General features: G+C 43.5%; 1 protein-coding gene across 1 annotated transcript in view; it reads left to right on the top strand.

Moving 5' to 3' along the window:
• LOC147747365 (interleukin-12 receptor subunit beta-2-like) overlaps positions 1-19159 on the top strand; it is a 553753-nt gene that overhangs the window by 242440 nt on the left and 292154 nt on the right. The window contains exons 8-9 of the mRNA XM_086936246.1: positions 10143-10290; positions 10933-11012. Of these exons, the coding sequence (XP_086792372.1) occupies positions 10143-10290; positions 10933-11012 (228 nt within the window). The remainder of the gene's footprint in view (positions 1-10142; positions 10291-10932; positions 11013-19159) is intronic.

A 19159-nucleotide genomic window follows, 5' to 3' on the forward strand; every position in this document is an offset into this window, starting at 1 on the left:
GAAGGAGAGCTGAAGAGGAGGCCCTCCACTACAAGGAGGTTCGCCACCGGCAAAGGAGACCTGCCTCTCCTGAGTGGGCCAGCATTCTCACTCACTTTCTGCAACACATGGGAAACGATGATCTCCCCCATGAATTGCAACAGATAACACCTCATATTGAATCTGGTCTGCCCCACCCACAGAGCACCACATCTTGTGTCACAACCTCAACCCCCTAGCCCTATGTGCCCTTCTCAGACCGGAGAGTCCCCCCCTGATGTCCCTCGACCTGAGCATGCTTCCAGCCTGGGAACACTACCAGTCTACACCAATGTAGCCTCCGCCCAGATCAGTTGCCTACCCATGCTCAGGAGCACCTTCCCCACTAGACACCCCCACCACCACCCCCGGTTACTGCCCTCCTTCCTGGTTTTACCCTACACCCCAGTTAGGTACCCTGCAACTACACACCGGACACACTTTCCTGCATTTTGCTGTTTAACCATTGGAATCAGAGATGTTCTTAGACTAGACACCTCGTGTAAGTGTCAAGTTTCTATATTTCACAGCTTATCCATAAATGTACATACCCAGAGTGGTGTGTCAAATGGCATGATGTGTGGCCCATATAGCCCATGTTGTTAAATGCAATAAAACATTTACCAAAAGAAAAAAGCAGGCGAAGGCAACTTTACCACTATTGATTGGGTTGCCCGCCCTCTTGCCAGCCCAAAATGGAGGTTAGATATGGCAGAGCTACAGGAGTGCCTCGGATTGCTGCCTGGAACATCTTAAGAAGTAAGGCTACCCTACTGGACCATTGGACTGCACCACAGAAAACTTGCACTTAGAAGGTCTGCACCTGCTGCACTTACAAAGTTCCACCAAAGAAAGGACTGTGCCTGTCTTAAAGTAAAAGGAGTGGACTCCCTGAGCAGCAACAGGGAGAAAGGTGCCAGAAGAAGCCACCTGCAACAGCCAAAGAGAAGACTACTCCAGCTGACCAGCTGCAATTGAATTTTCCTGGGCTGCCCAGGTGCATTGTGGGAGGTTGAGCCCCAGATCCCAAGAGGCAATCCAGAGCTTCTGAACCCTTGGCTGGTGCTGCTGGACACATTTCAACACAAAGGAAGCACCCCAGAAAAAATTCTGAAAGTTTGGAAACATTTGCCAAAGTTTGTTATAAAGCTCCAGAAGAAGCGAACTCTGGATTTGAGGAACCCGCGGGCACAACGTTGTAAGAAAAGCTCCTAGAAAGTGACTAAGTGCCAAGGTAAAATCTTGATTGGGACCTATCCCTCACCCTATGTGACCAATGGTCCATTGCGTTTGGCCCAAAACTTTGACTTTGTCAGAGTCCAGTGCAACCAGATAGTGGCACTTCATGCTTTTTGATGCTAGAATACATTTATTTTTATTTAATCTTTAAAATTCCCCAAATTGGAATTTTTTTCATTTTGGTGTCATTTTAAAGGTAAAATTATTCTCTATTTTTATTTAAATGCTTTACACTTACCTGTCTCCTAAGGGAACCTGACTGTTCATTGACAAACTACCAAGGGTTAATTTATTGAGACTTGACCTGACCTTATTAGTGATTGTGGTATAATTATGAGCTGAGGGTACGCATCCTCAGCTCCTAATATTCCACATTCTTACAAAATATAAGTATAAAATGATTTAAAATGTCACCAAATACATAGTCCATGAAGTGTTGGAAAACATCAACAATGTTGCACAACTCAAATGGCATCACTTGATATTGATATTCAAAATGTGCAAACAGGGATGAGCTTTGACTGTACAATGGGGATGGAATGTGCTGTGATAGTTCCACAGAAGGGGCACACGAGGAAAGTAACTCTACAAGCAAGGTCAAATGAGAGATGTCGGGGGGAGCCCTGGATTTTTGCAACTTATGTAGACATAGGGACCTATTTCGATGACATCTAGGGTTTCACATCCGACCACTTAATTGCAATGTAGGCGGTCAAAAGTGAAACCGACTGGTCATTTCGGCTGGATTTCGACAGGCTCCCTGAGCTCGTTGTCCAGTCGGAACAGACACATAATTCCTATAGGACAGCGTTTCCAGGGCTGGCTTTAGCACTGGTGGCGGGATGTATGATTAAACAACTACCATTTAAACAATGAGTGCCTAAACCACAAAGGCTTACCAACGACCACAGCCCTACCACTACATATTGTACAACGACTTACTGAACCACGAAAATGTATGTATTCTCATAAACCCGAATCTATTACTACTTTTAAAACAATGCAAGATTGAAACAAGAAAAAAATGTATTTAAATTAATCAACACTTCTATTTAAAACTATTTATAGTAAAGAAACTTTAAGTTTACTATCAAATAATGATTTTCAAGAAATACAGACGAATTTATAGAGTTATGTACGTGAAAAATACTATTTAACATAAGGTCATCATCTTTTTTCTCAGACATTAAAAAAACAGACTCCATAAAATTTTCAGTTTTTAAAGAATGAACTCAAATAAAACAAACCACCCTTTCTGTCCACTTCAACTGTGAAATGAAAACTTAATTGAATGATCTCGAAGTTTAACTGTGAACAGTCGCATCGAGCACAGTACAGAATAGCATCATTGAAAAACAAACCTTCAGTGCCATCTATCTACTGGCCTAACAAGGTTAATTTATACAAAATCTATTATAACAACTGCATAATTAAAATAAGTAAATGTATAAATCAATTAAAAAAAATAATATTTGTAAATTTTTTATTTAATTTTTGACACTTACCTCTAGTTTAGGAGGTTGTTCAGATACAGTAGTTATTAAGGAGGTCGTGGTTCAGGTACAGGTCGTTGTTTGGGAGTCGTTGTTAAGCCCACTCGTTGTTAGGGATTCGGTATTAAGGTTGTTTCCCCTGGTGGCGCTCTGTGTGACAATGTTGGTGCCCCCAGTGACCATCTCTGCCACAGTTTCCCTCACAATCACCAGTTAACAGTGCCCCTCAAATCTATATGCCCTACAAAATTAGTATTTTCCCCTCTCCAGGCAGGCTTTCTGGGTGATAGATGCGGAACTGCGCTCCTTAATGTAGCTTGGGAAGCAGCCGAGGGTGTTGCTGGCTATGCTCCAGCCGAACCAATATAATGGAGGGATATCCTTGCCAGATATTGAGGCTTACTATTGGGCTGAACACCTGACAATGGTGAACGTATGGCTACATGCTGAAGCAGGCCACCCCACATACAGACTAGAGAGAGAGACCATGCAACAGCGTAGATGCTTATATTTTCTGTATTGGGGCGAGGTAGGGGTCGACTACTTCCGACCACACAAGTCACATTGGTAGTCTGGGATAGGGTGACTAGGATACTGGGTTGGGCACGCAAACCAGCAAAGCAGACACCAATCTGGCATTGCTCCTGGTTGAAGGAGCTCCACAAACTTATGGGTTTTGGGGGATGGGTGCTATAGGAATCTCCACGATATGAGATGTAGTGGCCAGGGGAGAACTCAAAAGTTTTTGGGCATTGACGACAGACTTCGGATTACACACTTTTCCAATTCCTTAAATATGCGCAACTAAGACATGCTTGGTTAGCCGAGAGCTAGGTCTCCGCCCCACTGCCGGACTATGCACCGCTGGAGGGGCACCTATTGCAGGAACAAGTATCCATGAAGGCAGTCTCTCTAACATACCAACTCTGAATAACAACATGCCAGACAGACAGGGGAAGTTGAGCGAATCGTGGGAGCAGAATCTGGGTATGTTAGAAAACATTGACTGGGAAGCGGCTCTGATGCATCACAGGGATGTGGCTATTAAATCCTGCCTTTGACTTATCCTATATAAGATTTTACACAGAGTATACAACGACAGGGCCAGACTTTATCGCATGGGGCCGTGCCAGTGACCCGAATCGCTTAAGATGCGGACAGCCACAGGGGGACTTTTATCATACTATATGGGGCTGCCCCATCATCCAGACATACTGGGAACTAATATTGAGAGAACTGGTGAAACACTACCCCTAGACCCCAGATTCATACTAATGGCATATCTGGAGACGTCGACTTGGGCCGCCCACAGCTTATTTTTGCTATGTTGGCGCTGGTAGTAGCAAAACGAGACTGGGCCGGACTTGGGGAGTGACAGTACCTCCCCAGCTTCATGAGTGGAAGGTGGGGATGGATATGTATATGCGGCAGAAAGGGTCACATACAAAGTGTGAGGGTGCCTGCGAAAGTTCCGTAGGGTATGGGGTAAATGGAGAAAGGATTATGGGATTGATGGAGGGCCGAGAGACGATTAGCCAGCCACTGCTTGGGTCCATGCTGTACTTTTCCCGAGGGGGCCAATGGGCCTGTTCTTCAGAACCATGGGGAGGGCGCACAATGTGGGGGGGCCTATGTAACAATCAATGATTGCTGGGGACTGGCAGAATTACATAGCTTGACAGAGGGAGGGGGTGGAGTTTTCCATGATGTGGATGGTGCATAAATGTCTTGCCACGACTGTAATCAAATGTGACGTGCTTATTGTTTTATGGTGGTTTAAAATGAAATAAAAATAATTTTTAAAAAAAACAGTGCCCCTCAAATCTCCAAAACCAGTCTTTCAGATTCATTTAGTTTTATTGCGCCACTTATACCAGTTTGAGGTGTCAGAGCACTTTACATAATACACACATTTAACAGAGCCAATCACACATGTAAATCAGTGTATAGGAAACATTACATAAGACAGAGGGTTACAAGATGTAGGAGTCACATGTCATCCATACTGGTAAGCAGTATAGTTTAAGAGTCCTTGGTCTGGAAAAGCACAAATTCTGAATTTAAAACTTAACACTGATTGTTAGGCGGTCTCTTTAGTAGTAATAATTAATTTCTATCCAAATGAACCCTCTTTGCAAGATTAGGTTAAGGAAGGACCGGGCATAAAAACATCTAGGTCTAATATAAAGCTTGCAGTTTGCATGCAGACCTTTGATGACAGTTAATAGCTCATTGTTCTATATGAGGATTTTAACTTATAAACTGCAAGTAACAAAAAGATCTCTCTGACAATAGCAGTAACCTATTGACCAATTAACATTAAATGCACTTTGTGATCTGCATGGCACACGTTTCTAGCAGCAGGCATATTAACCCTCGGAGCTAACTTAGGAGGAGTCAAACTTCAACTAGCCAAAGCTCTGTCTCTCTCCAGGAAAAACATTAATCACCTGAGTAATCTTGACATTTTTATTAATGTCTGAAAATTGCTCGAGGCAAGGACCGAGACAGCAGGTGGTTTTCAAGACAGTGCCTGATGTGGTGGCATAGATCGCACCACCCTAGAGCCGGCCCTGGGCATTTCTGCCATCGGGATCATGATGCCGGTTTTTCACAGGCTTTCCATGCTGGACTTTCCGACATGGAAAGCCTGTCGGAAAGTGACTTTGGGACCTCCTACTTCCTTTGGCCTCTGGTTGGGGGCCGAGGGGACACCTACGGTGCCCCCGATTAATCCCTGCACTGCGTGGCAGGCACCTTGAGGCATTAACAGAATCTCCCATTTCTCTATGGTAGCTTGTGCTACAGCCAGTTTACAGGAATGGGAGTATGCGACCGCACCATTTGCGGTTGCTTTGTAATTGGGGTGTTGGAACCGCCAACCGGAGGTCGGTCGGTCCCGAGACCGTAACAGTGTCAGTCGGAATCAACTCAGACTGACATCGAAATGAGGCTCTAAGTGTACAAGCATTGTTGTTGACTATGTTTTGTGCAAATAAAAATATATATTTGTTGAAGTAATGCAAAATGTCTAAACAGTGTGCAAAATGCTGTTTTCCACCATCAGCTCCTTTGTGCATAAAATATGACAAGCCCCAGAAAGATATAGCTTGGTAAATGTTTGTGCTCACCGTCCTGACTTTAGAATGTCATAAGGGGTAGTTGGTACCTGCCTTTGCCCTTGCTGCTCATTTTCCAATTAATTATTTTTTATTATCTAGAAATATTTCCCACTTAAACTCTGTTCCCAATTATGGCAAATTGATATCTCACTTCATGCCATAATTTCCTCATTTGGCAAATTAGATGACTTTCTGTCTGATTCTAGATAGAGGATGACTGCGGATATTGTTTTTAGGCGTGACAATAAAGATAAAATCTAAGTTGATATTAAAGAATACACTGCTATTAAAGCAGAACATGTAACCTCACCTACAACTCATTATTGGTGCAACTATTTCTTTGATGGCTCATGAAACGAGATAGTTTTGCTCTACAATATCCATTTTAGAAAAACAAATCATCAAATATGAATGACTTTTTATTACCTCTAATGACAATACTTATAGAATGAAGTTGTAGAAACTCTGTTATGAATATAACATTACTTAGTAAAAGAGCTGGATTATTATTATTTAATTATAAACAAAATGCTATTGAGTTCTAATACATCAAGTAAATTACACGCCAATTACCTCTGCATTAAAATATATATGCAGTTCATTGGAAATATGTCAAAGCTTTAGTATTTACTTATAATATTATTAATTATTTCTACAAATATTACTCTACTTTATATAATAAAGCGGAAGAAATTCTTTCTGATAAAAATAATTTATTTTTTAAATGTTATGATGTGCCTCTATTATTGCAGACTGATCAACAATTGCTAGAATTGCCTATATAAATTGTGGAAATTATTAATGCTTCAACCCTTCAATTCAAAGATGTCCCACTCAGTTCGCGGAAGTCACACGGTCCTGATGAGATAATGGTAGAATTTTTTTAATGTTTTCTACCAATCTAATATCACATCTCTATAAACTATTTATGGAATGTATTAACACAGATATAGTGTCTTGACGCTACACCTATAAATAATAACAGTATTACCTAAAGCAGGCAAGAATTCTAAAGTAATATTTAATTATCATCCCATGTCTTTGATATAAGATATATATGTAAACATTTTTATAAATATACTAACAAAATATTGAAAAGCATTGATCATACAGATAATTTGGAAATTATGAAAGACATATTCTCAGTAAATAAAACCAGGCTTATTTCTCATGTAATTGAGTCATTTCCTTCCTTCCTTCCAGTCTTCTTTTGGTTTACTTGCACTTTAGTTTGTTTCTAATTTTGCAAAAATGGTTATAGCCCTCTCTGTTTAACCTTTTCCTAATTGCTCCTCATCTTTCATATCATTTATAGCTACAAAACAGGGTTGTTTGTTATTTCCCATCCTTTTCTATTTTCCATTGGACCTCTGCATTTTTTAAATCATACCTCAGAGGAGAATAAAGGCTTAGGTATTAAGGGGCCTGGTGGGCGGACTTGAGTCCGCCTGCCATCGTAGCAGTATCGGGACCACCAATCTGCAATGCGACGGTCCCGCACCCCCAAATTTTGATGTGACCGCCACCGCGGTGGTCACATCTGGCAATTTAACATTGCGCCCGTGCTTCTGGCTGCAGCACCTGCCGCAATGGTAAATGGCCCTGTTGTGCATTTCCCTGCAAAACGTGGCAAGCACGCCCGGTTCCACCACCATGGAAAGGCTGGCAGATGCCAGCATTGTGATCTTCGAGGCACCGCCCCCTATTCCGGCCTTCTCTGCTCCACCAGGCAATCGTTACGTTTGCCTGTGGCGGAAGCGAGGCAGGCGCTCTTTGCACCCGCCACGCTTGTGGAACAATTCCCCCCACCATCCTAATGTGGCAGGGGAAATGTGAGCCAGATGGCGGAGGGACCGCCGGGCCGGCAGTAGCGGTCCCTCCGCCATTGTAATGAGCCCCTAAGTGTATAGTTGTTAAAATTTCTGATTGTGTTGATGATGTTCTTTTATTTATTTATTGTATTACATTGCTCGGATTTTAATGGAATTGTATTCTTTTAAGAATAGTGTCTCACAAAATTGTGACTATGAGATTTCTAAAATTAGGGGAAACATGATAAATTGTCATTATTTCACGTACATTAGAGGAGGGGAATTTAAACTATCAAAATGGTTTTTGTACCACAAGCACTAAATATATACAGCCTATGCTTCCTTCACAGTTCCTATTAACTTTTTACAAAAACATGAATAGGGTTATATCTACAATCAATTGAAATAACACAATTCCAGTAGTTAAGTACAATAAGATAATTGAGGTATATGATTACTAGCTCTTTTGCAAATACCAGGAGGACTCCATCATTAAGCAGGGCTTCCTATTGTTTCAGATAATTGATATCCTATACTCATATGAGTGGGTTCAAAATGGGCAGAATATAGTCAAACGTTTTCCACTTAACTAAATTCCAGCTTCTTGAATTATATTCAGCATTTCGTTTGGGTACTGCTTGCTCTAAAATGATATCATTATGGTACAATCTTTGTATTAAACCTCATTTAAAATGGATTACAATATTAGGGATTCAAAAACTAGGATTGAAGCTGGAATATTCTGCATATATTGTATTTGTCAATGTGATATGGTTTGATCTTTCTCAGAACTACAACAAAAATTTTGATACAACTTTTAGATTAAAACAAATATAAACTTTTGTGTAAACCAGTTTAGAGGGAGTTTCCAAATGCTTTGCTTATTACCAAAACTTTTTTTTTTATTAGAACTATGTTTAATTATATTTTGGGGCCAATTCCCATCTGGGTCAGAAAGGACTCCTGCAGTCCGACCGAGAGAGTACGATGCGGCCGTATGCTGTTGGACTTGATTCGGTCGGACTCCCTTAGAAGTCAATGGGAGCTGGTCGAACGACGCGTACATGGGCTCCCATTGACAGAATGGGTATGTCTTGTGCAAGGGTGCCCCCTACAGTGAGTAGGTGTTGGTGCCATCCGCACCATACATGCCTGTGTCCGAGTCGTATGGCTGTGGGTGACGGAGGTCCGACGCGGACCCCCGAAGTCCAACTCTGGGAGCTATTGCGAGCCGGACGCTCCGACTCGATCTGGCTGTCCGAATCGATTGTGAAACGTCTCCATTGCGTGCCACGGTTTGCTTGTGACTGAGTCGTACGGAGCGGTTCGGACCAGGAAACGAGATTTTGCACTTGTTCGCATCGTACTTCGAGGTCCAGCCCCGTGTACGACTAGGACGAAAATTCAGCCTCCGATCGGATCTGCTAATGCCAAACCTGATTCGGTGCCCTTCCGATCGAGATCGGAATCGGCCCCTTAATATCAGGGCATACTGTTTCTAAAATCTACCCGAAGCTTCATAAATCAGTGTCTTCAAAAGTACCATTTATTACCATTTAATAGTAATTTGTGGAATAATTAACATCATTAATGTTAGAAAATTCACAGCAAAAGTAGATCTCCTATGCTTCAAATGTGTTTTCCATATATAATTATTCACGAACTCCTCCAAAATTATTAAAAGCCAAACTTTTAGACATTTAGATGTGTTGGCAAAAGGGACTGGTGGCTCCATAAAATATTTATTGTTTGGCTCCCATATTATTTCAAACTTTTGGTTTGGCATTTGGAATAGTATTACAATATCATTTTCTTTTTCTAAAACCTTGTCATCAATTGATCATTTGTACATCATTTGCTTTAACATGTACGTTAGCTGTGTCTCATAGAAATGTTTTAGACTTGTAATAGCTTCTGCTATTAAGACAATCCTCCTTAATTGGAAGGGTGTAGCACCACTTGCAGTGCATGCCTGGTGTAGTACTTTAATTGGACAAGCTAAATCTCCTAAACATTAAATGACGTTGTCATTTAAACTGTTTTAGAATGGCTTGATGATTACTTTTATAATTCTTTAGGATTATTGAATCACCTGCTTATTTTTTTAAATTAACACATTTTATTATTTGACATACATATCGTATCCTGTATAAGTAACTCAATTAGATTCTATTCCTTAATTTATATCATATTTCACAAATAAGGTACTTAAGAATTTACTATATTTAATGTGTATTCCTTCATAAGAAGCAATTGGTACTTTCTCCATTACTATTTTCTCTTTATCTACCGATGTTATACGCTTCACAAAGTAATTTGAACAAGACAAATAATGCTGGTGCTGAAAAACAAATATAATTAAAGTGCTTAAAACACTTTTATAAACTAAGAAAATGAAACACTGATTCTGTCATAGGCTTTGATAACTTTTATTGCCCTTTCTTCCTCATTGATTTTAGGCTGAAGTATGTAACACTAAAGTACACCATCTCTCAAGCCTTATGCCGTACACAGAATATGTGTTTCAGGTTTCAAGCAAGTTTCATGCTAGTAAAGGAAAATGGAGTGAGTGGAGTATGCCAGTAATTAAAAAAACTCCTGAAGCAGGTATGTTAAAATTAATATTTTATGCATGTTTCAAAGGGTAGTGCTCTAAAAGGATGTCAAATGTCATCTGTGTTGTCCTTAGATCTTATTGAAAAAGTGAATTAGGAGGTTTTAACTTGTTATTTACTAATGGTATTAATATTTTGTGCTATTTGGTGCATTTTTATATAAATTTGAAATACATGTTATAGTGCCAATTATGTTAATTGAGTTGTTCTACAATGCAACCAGAATTTTTTATGCACGTTAAATACATTTTTTAAGTGTGGTTCTTGCATCTTCTGCTTTCGCAAGACAGGGAAAGCAATTACACTTCAAAACCACATTTAACGCATGCTCTCCACTAATACACAACTAGATATGAATATATTCAAAAAGAACTATCCCTACAAAGTAAAATATTAATTTCAAATAAAATCAAACATTGTTAATAAAAAAGGAATATTATTATGTATTAGAAAATGAGTTTTTGGTTACCTGTAAGCACTTTTCAAGATGTTCCCTCATTTTCTAAACGCTATACTTATGCTTTACTTTTTTGAAATTTAGTTAAGGAATTTAATATTTATTTTTTATCTGTTTTATGTTTTTTATTTTCATGGTCCGTTCTTTAATCTAAATCTCTCTCTCTGTTTTTACAAGTACCGACAGGCAGTCTAGATGTCTGGTATAAAGTAAAGGAGATGTTTAACAAGTCTCACAAAATCACTCTTCTTTGGAAGGTAAGAATTTGGTTGGTCTTTCTTCACTTATCGAAAGGAGATTTGACTTAAAATACAGTAAATGTTTCCAGATTAAAAAAATATAGCATGGGCACCATAAGGATTTTTGGGAGAAAAAATCTAAATCCATGCAGTAAAAATTGAAAACAAGCTTTTGTCCACCACAATCTCCTGTATAAACCGCGAACAAGCAAGCACCTGATAGTTATGATGAATATTTGTTATTTCGAAATATATGTGTGTCTGTGTGTATGCAGATAGGTAGATAGATAGATAGATAGATAGATAGATAGATAGATAGATAGATAGATAGATAGATAGATAGATAGATAGATAGATAGATAGATAGATAGATAGATAGATAGATAGATAGATTGGTATATTTTCCCACTATGCCACTCTACAGAAGGTCTAGCCACATGCAGACTTGGTGGGTTATTTAGGGACTGTTACAGTTTACTGTATTCCAGGGTGATATTGAAGGCATTTGGTTTGGCCTTCAGCCCACCATATTTAGTGATCTCTACTTGCCTGGTACTCAGATTTAGATCTCTATGCCATCAGAGGATCCACTTCCACAACAGGCAATACATTACTCAAAATCATTGCATAGCATCTTACAGAGCACTGGTATGGGGAGCCTTCTAGTACTGTATCCGATGCATTTAGTCTTTCATTGGATGCCCTTTTTTGATGATTTCACCTTAACTGAAAAATTCGTTATCAACTCTTAGAAGATTTCATATAAAATATGGGGGTCAATTCTCCATTCCTATGATCAGAGCTTTGAATAGAAAGGTCACCCTGCATACCCTTTACATAGCCAAACTGCTATCCTTTGGTGAATGTTGAAGTGTAAAGACCTGGAAAGTTATAGCTTAAATCCATTACTCCAATGGTCTTCTAACTCTGTGATCCAGGCATTAAGATTGTACGTGACTGTAAGTCTTTGTCTAAATCTCGTAACCTAAGATTCTTCCATTGTTTTACTATAATGCAGGGAGAAAGGAAACTCTCCCATGAATGCTGGGAAGCACTTTGCCTAGTTGCTTTTCTACAGCAGTATAATTCAAGAAAGCAAATAAAGTAAATGTTGGACCGCTGTTGAATAGTAACTAACTTAGAATTGGGTATAGTTTATACTAAATAGAAAGTGAAACAGATGATCAATGCTGCAGTAATGGCATGAAAGTGCCCAAGAAGATGGGCTTGATTAATAGAGAAATAACACAACCGCTCATGTTCTGCCCCTCTTTGGAACAGATAAAACTTACTCAAATATGAACTCATTTCTGGATCACAAAATGTGAAAAGAAATTTTAAGAATTAGAATGGGGTTCAATCCCGAATGGGGCTGCGACTGGAAGGGGAGGGAGGTGGGGAGGGGGGAGGGGGGGCAAGCGGGTTTACCTTTTACCTCATGTTGGGGTCGTTGAGAGGAACGGGGGGGAGGGGGGAGTTCAGCAGAAAACAGCAGGGCTGTGCCAGCCCATACCTGGAGTCTATCCTACTCGAAGGCCCCGCTCGGGGGGGACGCTGCGATACACGATGGCAAGTACACTAGATACTCCACACAGCACTGACCCAGGGGTCAAGGTGCTAACATGGAATGTGAACGGCTTAGGGTCCAAAATTAAGAGAGGTCTGGTTACAGCCTACCTCAAGAGACTGGCACCTGATCTTATCCTCCTCCAGGAAACCCACCTAAAGGGGAATCACTGCGCATTCATAGCGAGGGGGCGATACACGGTCCTGGCACATGCAGGCTACACAACGGACTCCAGGGGGGTTGCGATTCTCATAAATAAAGCAGTCCCATTTACGATTACACGCACCTGGCTAGACCCGCAGGGCACGTATGTAGGGGTTCAGGGGATGTGGAAAAGACGTAGATACACGATATTGTCAGTATATGCCCCACCCAAGTTACAGCCACGCACACTAAAGGCAGTCTCCGCCATCCTGCTGGACACGGCTGACACCATGCAAGTAGTGGGAGGGGACTTTAATGATGTGATGTGCACCATGCAAGATAGATCGGGGCCACCACGCACAGGGGGACACACAACAGCATTAGCGCGGCTCATGACCACCATAGGCCTCACTGATGTGTGGAGATGGCTACACCCTACACAAGACACTTATTCATTTTACTCTGGGGCGCACAAGGTCTTCTCCAGGTTAGACTATGTCTTTGTATCCCGGCAGGAGATTGCGGCGGGTGACCTAGCGGAATACAAGGCGAGAGGGATCTCCGATCACTCCCCGCTGTACGTCCACCTGGGACGGGGGAAGGGAGTCAGGAGGCCGCAATGGAGGTTAACGGCGTGGGACATTCAAACACCGGAAATACTCGGGGGTGTACGGGCGGACATTAGGGTTTACATGGCCGAGAACGAGGGTTCTGTGGAATCCGGCGCTACCCTCTGGGAGGCGATGAAACCAGTGCTCCGTGACCGCATCCAGAGTAGGCTGGGAGAGGCCAGGCGTGCACAACAGGGCAAGATAGCGAGTGAGGAGGCGAATGTCCTGGCCTTGGAAACGGAGTACCTCCAGCAGAATGAAGAGGTGAGCCTTCGACGGCTGCTTGACGCGCAGAGGCACTATAGGGAGCTGGCCACGGACGAAGCTCGCACCCAGGCTCTGGCGACTCTCCACAGGCTCTACGATGTGGGCGACAAGTCGGGCAAACTTTTGGCCTGGCTGAGCAGAAAGGAGCGTATGTCGCGCTGGGTGGATCAGGTCAAGTTGACTGGGGACAGGAGGGTCACCACTGATGAGGGTATAGCGGAAGCCTTTGCATCCTATTATGAGGATTTCTACAGGGCCAGGGACCTGGGGGACAGTGAGGACGCCCAACGATACATGGGCGACATGGAGGTGCCTACCCTGTCCACAGAAGCTAGTGCCACCTTAGAGGCGGACTTAACCCTTGAGGAGTTATCGAAGGCCATAGCGGCAATGAAGCCGGGGAAGGCCCCGGGGCCGAATGGTTTCCCGGCGGAGTTCTTTAAACGGAATGCGGACTTATTGCAGCGGCACATGAAGGCCCTCTTTACCGAATCATACCGGGCGGGGAACCTCCCTCCGGACCTGGACCTGGCTACCATTGTGCCAATCTACAAAGAAGGGAAACCCAGAGATGACTGCTCATCCTACCGCCCAATCTCATTGCTAAATATAGAGACAAAAATTCTGGCCACAGTCCTGGCTCGTCGCATGCGACAGGTCATCACTGAGTTAGTGCATATGGACCAGTCCGGCTTTCTTCCGGATAGGGCCACTAAACTAAACCTCCGTCGCACCCACAATTGGTTACAGGAGGTCTCCAAAAGAAGTGAACCCCATTGGTTCCTCTCCTTGGATGCGGAGAAGGCATTCGACGCAGTCCACTGGCCTTTCCTGTTGGAGACCCTCCGAAGGTTTGGGTTTGGGCCCAAGTACTTAAAATGGGTACAGCTCCTCTACTCGGGCCCGAGGGCGAGAGTACGAGTCAATGGGAAGCTGTCTCGCGAGTTCCCTATCGGGCGGGGCACACGACAGGGCTGTCCACTGTCCCCCCTCCTGTTCACCCTCACCATCGAGATCCTTGCGATACGAATCAGGCAGAACCAGTCAATCAAAGGGTTTACATGGGGGGGCTCAGTTGCCACACAGGAAAAAATATCCCTGTATGCCGACGACGTACTACTGTTCGTGACAGACCCAGACACGACTATCCCGGCACTATTCGGAGAGCTTGACGACTTTGGGGCGCGAGCAGGCCACAAAATAAACTGGCACAAATCGATCCTCTACGATCCACAAGGCATGGAGAGGGGGGCCTGCCTGCCAGGGTCACTGATACATACTAACGACGGCTTCCGATACCTGGGAGTCTTTATAACACTAGATAGGACGCGCTCCTTCACTGCCAATTTATCCCGCATTATGCTGGAGGCCACGGCTGAGATGGACAGGTGGAGACAGCTCCCGCTCACCTTACTGGGGCGTGCTGCACTATATAAAATGATCATCCTCCCTAAGTTCCTCTACGCGCTCCAGAATGAGTACTATCCATTGCCAAATAAGACCCTGGACACAATCCACGCTGACTTGCGAGCCTTCCTGTGGCTGGGGAAACAGCCGAGAGTGGCGCTCTCCACCCTGCAGCGACACCAATACAGTGGGGGGATTTCGCTCCCCAACCTAGAGGCCTACTACTGAGCGGAACATCTCGCCCCAATCAATGAATGGCTACACGCTGCAGCCGACCACCCCACCTACGCCCTGGAAAGGTCTAAATGGTCAAGTAAAACTATACTGCACTATCTGTATGGGGAAGCGGTGGGAAAGCAGTTTCTCCCTGCCACCAAGATTACGTTAACAGCCTGGAATAGGGCATCCAAAAGAATGGGTTGGGAAAAACGGCCCACTAGACAGACACCCCTCTGGTGCTGTACATGGTTGGGAGAGCTCCGTAAACTGAAAGGCTTCAGACAGTGGGACGACATTGGCATCTCCACAGTGGGGGACGTGATAGCAAGGGGAGACCTGAAAACATTCCAAGCACTTAAAGACGAATTTGGCCTGCGCAACACCCAATACTACAAATACGCTCAACTGAAACACGCATGGAGGGCACAAAACATTGCGCTTTCGGACCTTCCTGAATATGCTCCATTAGAGGGTAGGCTGCTGCAGGAACAGATAGGGAGGGGGGCGGTATCCCTCACATATAAAACCTTGACCAACAACATGCTAGGGGATCTGCAGGTGCTACGGGCTAAATGGGAGGCGGAGGTGGGAGACATGGAGGATCTAGACTGGGAGCTCGCCCTCATGCATCCCCGGGAGGTGGCCATCAAATCGAGGCTCCGCCTTATTCAATTTAAGGTGCTGCACAGATCATACTTTGACAGGGTGAGGCTCTTTAGAATGGGCAGAGCACCTGACACGACATGCCTTAGGTGCCGCCAGCAGAGTGCGGATTTCTTCCACATAATCTGGGGCTGTGCAGTCATCCAGGACTACTGGGAGAGTGTGTTCCTGGAACTGGGGGAGGTGCTGGGAGTGGACCTTCCACGGGATCCCAAATTGGCACTGTTGGGCTCGACTATAGAAGTAGACCTACCCCGCCCCTTGATCATCTTTCTGGTATTAGCACTAGTGGTGGCGAAACGGGACATTGCACGGCGCTGGGGGGCCCCTGAAAAACCAGGCTTAGAGGAATGGAGGCGTGGATTGGATCTATACATGGCTGCGGAGAGAGTGACCTACAAAGCAAGGGGTTGCCCCAAAAAGTTCCGGAGGGTTTGGGCCAAATGGAGGCACTACCACGGACTAGAATGAGACATTGTGAACTGCAATCCTGAAGCCTGTGGAACCCTGGCCTGAATTGTCTAGACGCCGGGATTGCATGCTTGTTAACTGTATACCATACTGCCCAGTTCCCGTGCTAGGGACGGACAGGAACGCTTGAGTGGGGGGGAGAGGGGACCGGGTAGGGGGCGATGGGAGGGAGAGGGTAGAGACCTGCTGTTTTATGGGATGTTTCTAGTTCATTGTTCCTTTTTTCAGTGGCTGTTTCAAAAGCAAGAGTTCTTATAAGGGGTGATATGTCTAACGACACCAGAAAAGTTGCGGGCTGTCGGCTAGAGCGGAATGTTGACGCTCTACCGAGTGCTGATCCTTTGCATGTGTGATCCTTCTGACGCAACAATAAAAAGAATTTGGAAAAAAAAAAAAAGAATTAGAATGGGGGTTAATCAATATGGAAGGTGCAGGGACTTTTGGGTAGAACAGTGAAGGAATACAGTCTCTGCACCTTGTGTTATAAATAAAACTTGATGTTATACATTTGATATTAGATTTTTAAAATATCAACAAAAACTAATTTTATGTCTAATCGTCAAAAAAAATAAGCTTGCATGTCAAGAGACATGGCTTTTATTTTAATGCCTCAAATGATCCATAGAGATGTAATTATTGCAATTGTGAGATTTTATGGTTGATTTTTAAATAGATTATTTGTTCATTTTATGCACCTCTACATGAGGTGTGTAAAAATATATAATAAGAGTGGATTTTTTTCATAATAGTTTTAAATATTTTTAGAGATATCATTGCAATTAGTTCAATTTTTAAGATTGATCTTAAAACAAGACTTTTTCTATAGTTGCTTTATGGGACTGAGGTCTCCTAAGAAGTTAAGTAAAGATTTGTGTTTACCCTGTATTTGGTCCCCACAGGGTGTACTACCTATTGCTTCTAATTAGAAATACTTGGGAGGGATTCTTATCTGCAAACATTGAAGCTCCAATGGATACTCTCCCGAAGAAGATTACTTCCTTGAAGGCACTGCCAGACTCTCTGATTGGAAGCATCTCTTTAATTAAAATGGATGTTTCAAAACTGGGTTGCTTGAACAAACAGCACACTTTTCTATTGCCTAGTTTATTCAAGTGGTGACACTCTGGTACCAACTCTAGGTAGGAGCTGGAGTTGCTGTGGGGAGGGTAGAGGAGAGGAGAGCTGCAAGAGCACTTCAAGGGCTTTGGAATGTCGGATTTAAATGCCACAATAACAGCCCCTCCCACGCGGTGCTGTGGCAGCAATAGGAGAAATAACCGGCAGTGCAGCTGTTTCCAAGTCACACTGACCATTGTTCCATTACACCTCCCTCTCCCATTCCCACAGTTCAATTGAATATGGATTTTCGTCTCACAATTAGTCACTGGGATAACATGCAGTAATCAGCGGCGGCTGTTGCCAATCCGATGTAGCGGGCTGCTCAAGGAAAAAATTATAAAAATAAATGTACAATTACTTTTCACTGCTGGCTGCCTCCGTGATCTTCTGCTTCCATGCCGCGCTTCATTGCTCCTCTGCTCTCGGGACTGCAATCCCCATGGGCACAGGCTCCCAGACTCCCCACACAATCCCAATGCAGCTCTCAATGCTATTACCCCGTATGAGAGAAGTGCTGAATTTGGGCGGAGAGGTCGATTTCACAAACTAGCAGAGACTGTGAGCCTGTGCACCTGAGCACTACTGATACCTCCAAGGAACAACCTGGAGATATTTAAGTGCACATGTCCGTTTGGTCGCTCTAAAACAGCTGGCAAAACCAACATGCGCACTTTCAGTGCCTACCACTCCTCCTCCCCCTGCTGCTGACGCTGTGACATGGCCCCTCCCTAGATTCGGCGGACCGGTTTTGAAAAATAAATTGATAATAAAATTGTTTTATTGTCATTTTATTTCTGTCTGCTCCCTTTCAGCAGTGGAGCAACACTCCTCCTCCATAGCGGAGGAGGAGCCTCATGGCCAGTAATTCATGTGGGACCATATGCATCAAAGTAGGAATTGCAATTCCTAAAGTGCGATTTTTAAGGAATTGCAATTTAGGAATCACAATTCCTTATGCATGTAGGTATCGCAAAATATATTGCGATTCCTACACATTCCTTAATTGCGACTCGCAAATTGCGAATCACAACTAAGGAATGGCTTCCCAGGGCCAAAACGCTACAAAGGGCCAAACTCGGTAGAAGATACGAACATGGGGACAGAGAAGGCAAATTACTTGATTGGCTGGACAGACGTGATCATGCGGATCACCTGGCCACGGAACTCACAGGTGGACCGGGGGGGCCAATTTTAGATACGCAATTGATTTGGATGAATTCACCAAGCACTACATTCGGATTTATTAATCTCACCCTGCTTGCCGGGCGGAAGAATCAAGGGCCTTGTTAACTGACATACGGCTCTTAACGCTGTCGGAGACCGACTATCATTCACTTGATAGATATCTCACGAATGACAAAGTGGCGCGGCCATAAGGGGCCTTCAATCGTGTAAGGCAATGTGCCCTAATGGCCTCCCGATCAAACTTTACAAATTAAAACCTGACAGAATAGCCCCATACATTAAAGCGATATATGAAGAAAGCTTAGAGAATGGCCGACTTCCCCATGATCAAAAACTCGCCATAATAGTGGTGATACACAAAGAAGGAAAACCTAGGGACCAGTGCTCCTCATATAGGCCTATCTCATTATTAAATGCTGAAGTGAATATATTAGCTAAACTGTTGGTGACACACTTAGTTGGCGTAAACTCTAGGGATGGTCCATCCGGACCAATCGGGCTTTGTGCCCTCC

The sequence above is a fragment of the Lissotriton vulgaris genome, chromosome 1_1, assembly GCF_964263255.1.
Source record: "Lissotriton vulgaris chromosome 1_1, aLisVul1.2, whole genome shotgun sequence".
NCBI lineage: Eukaryota > Metazoa > Chordata > Amphibia > Caudata > Salamandridae > Lissotriton > Lissotriton vulgaris.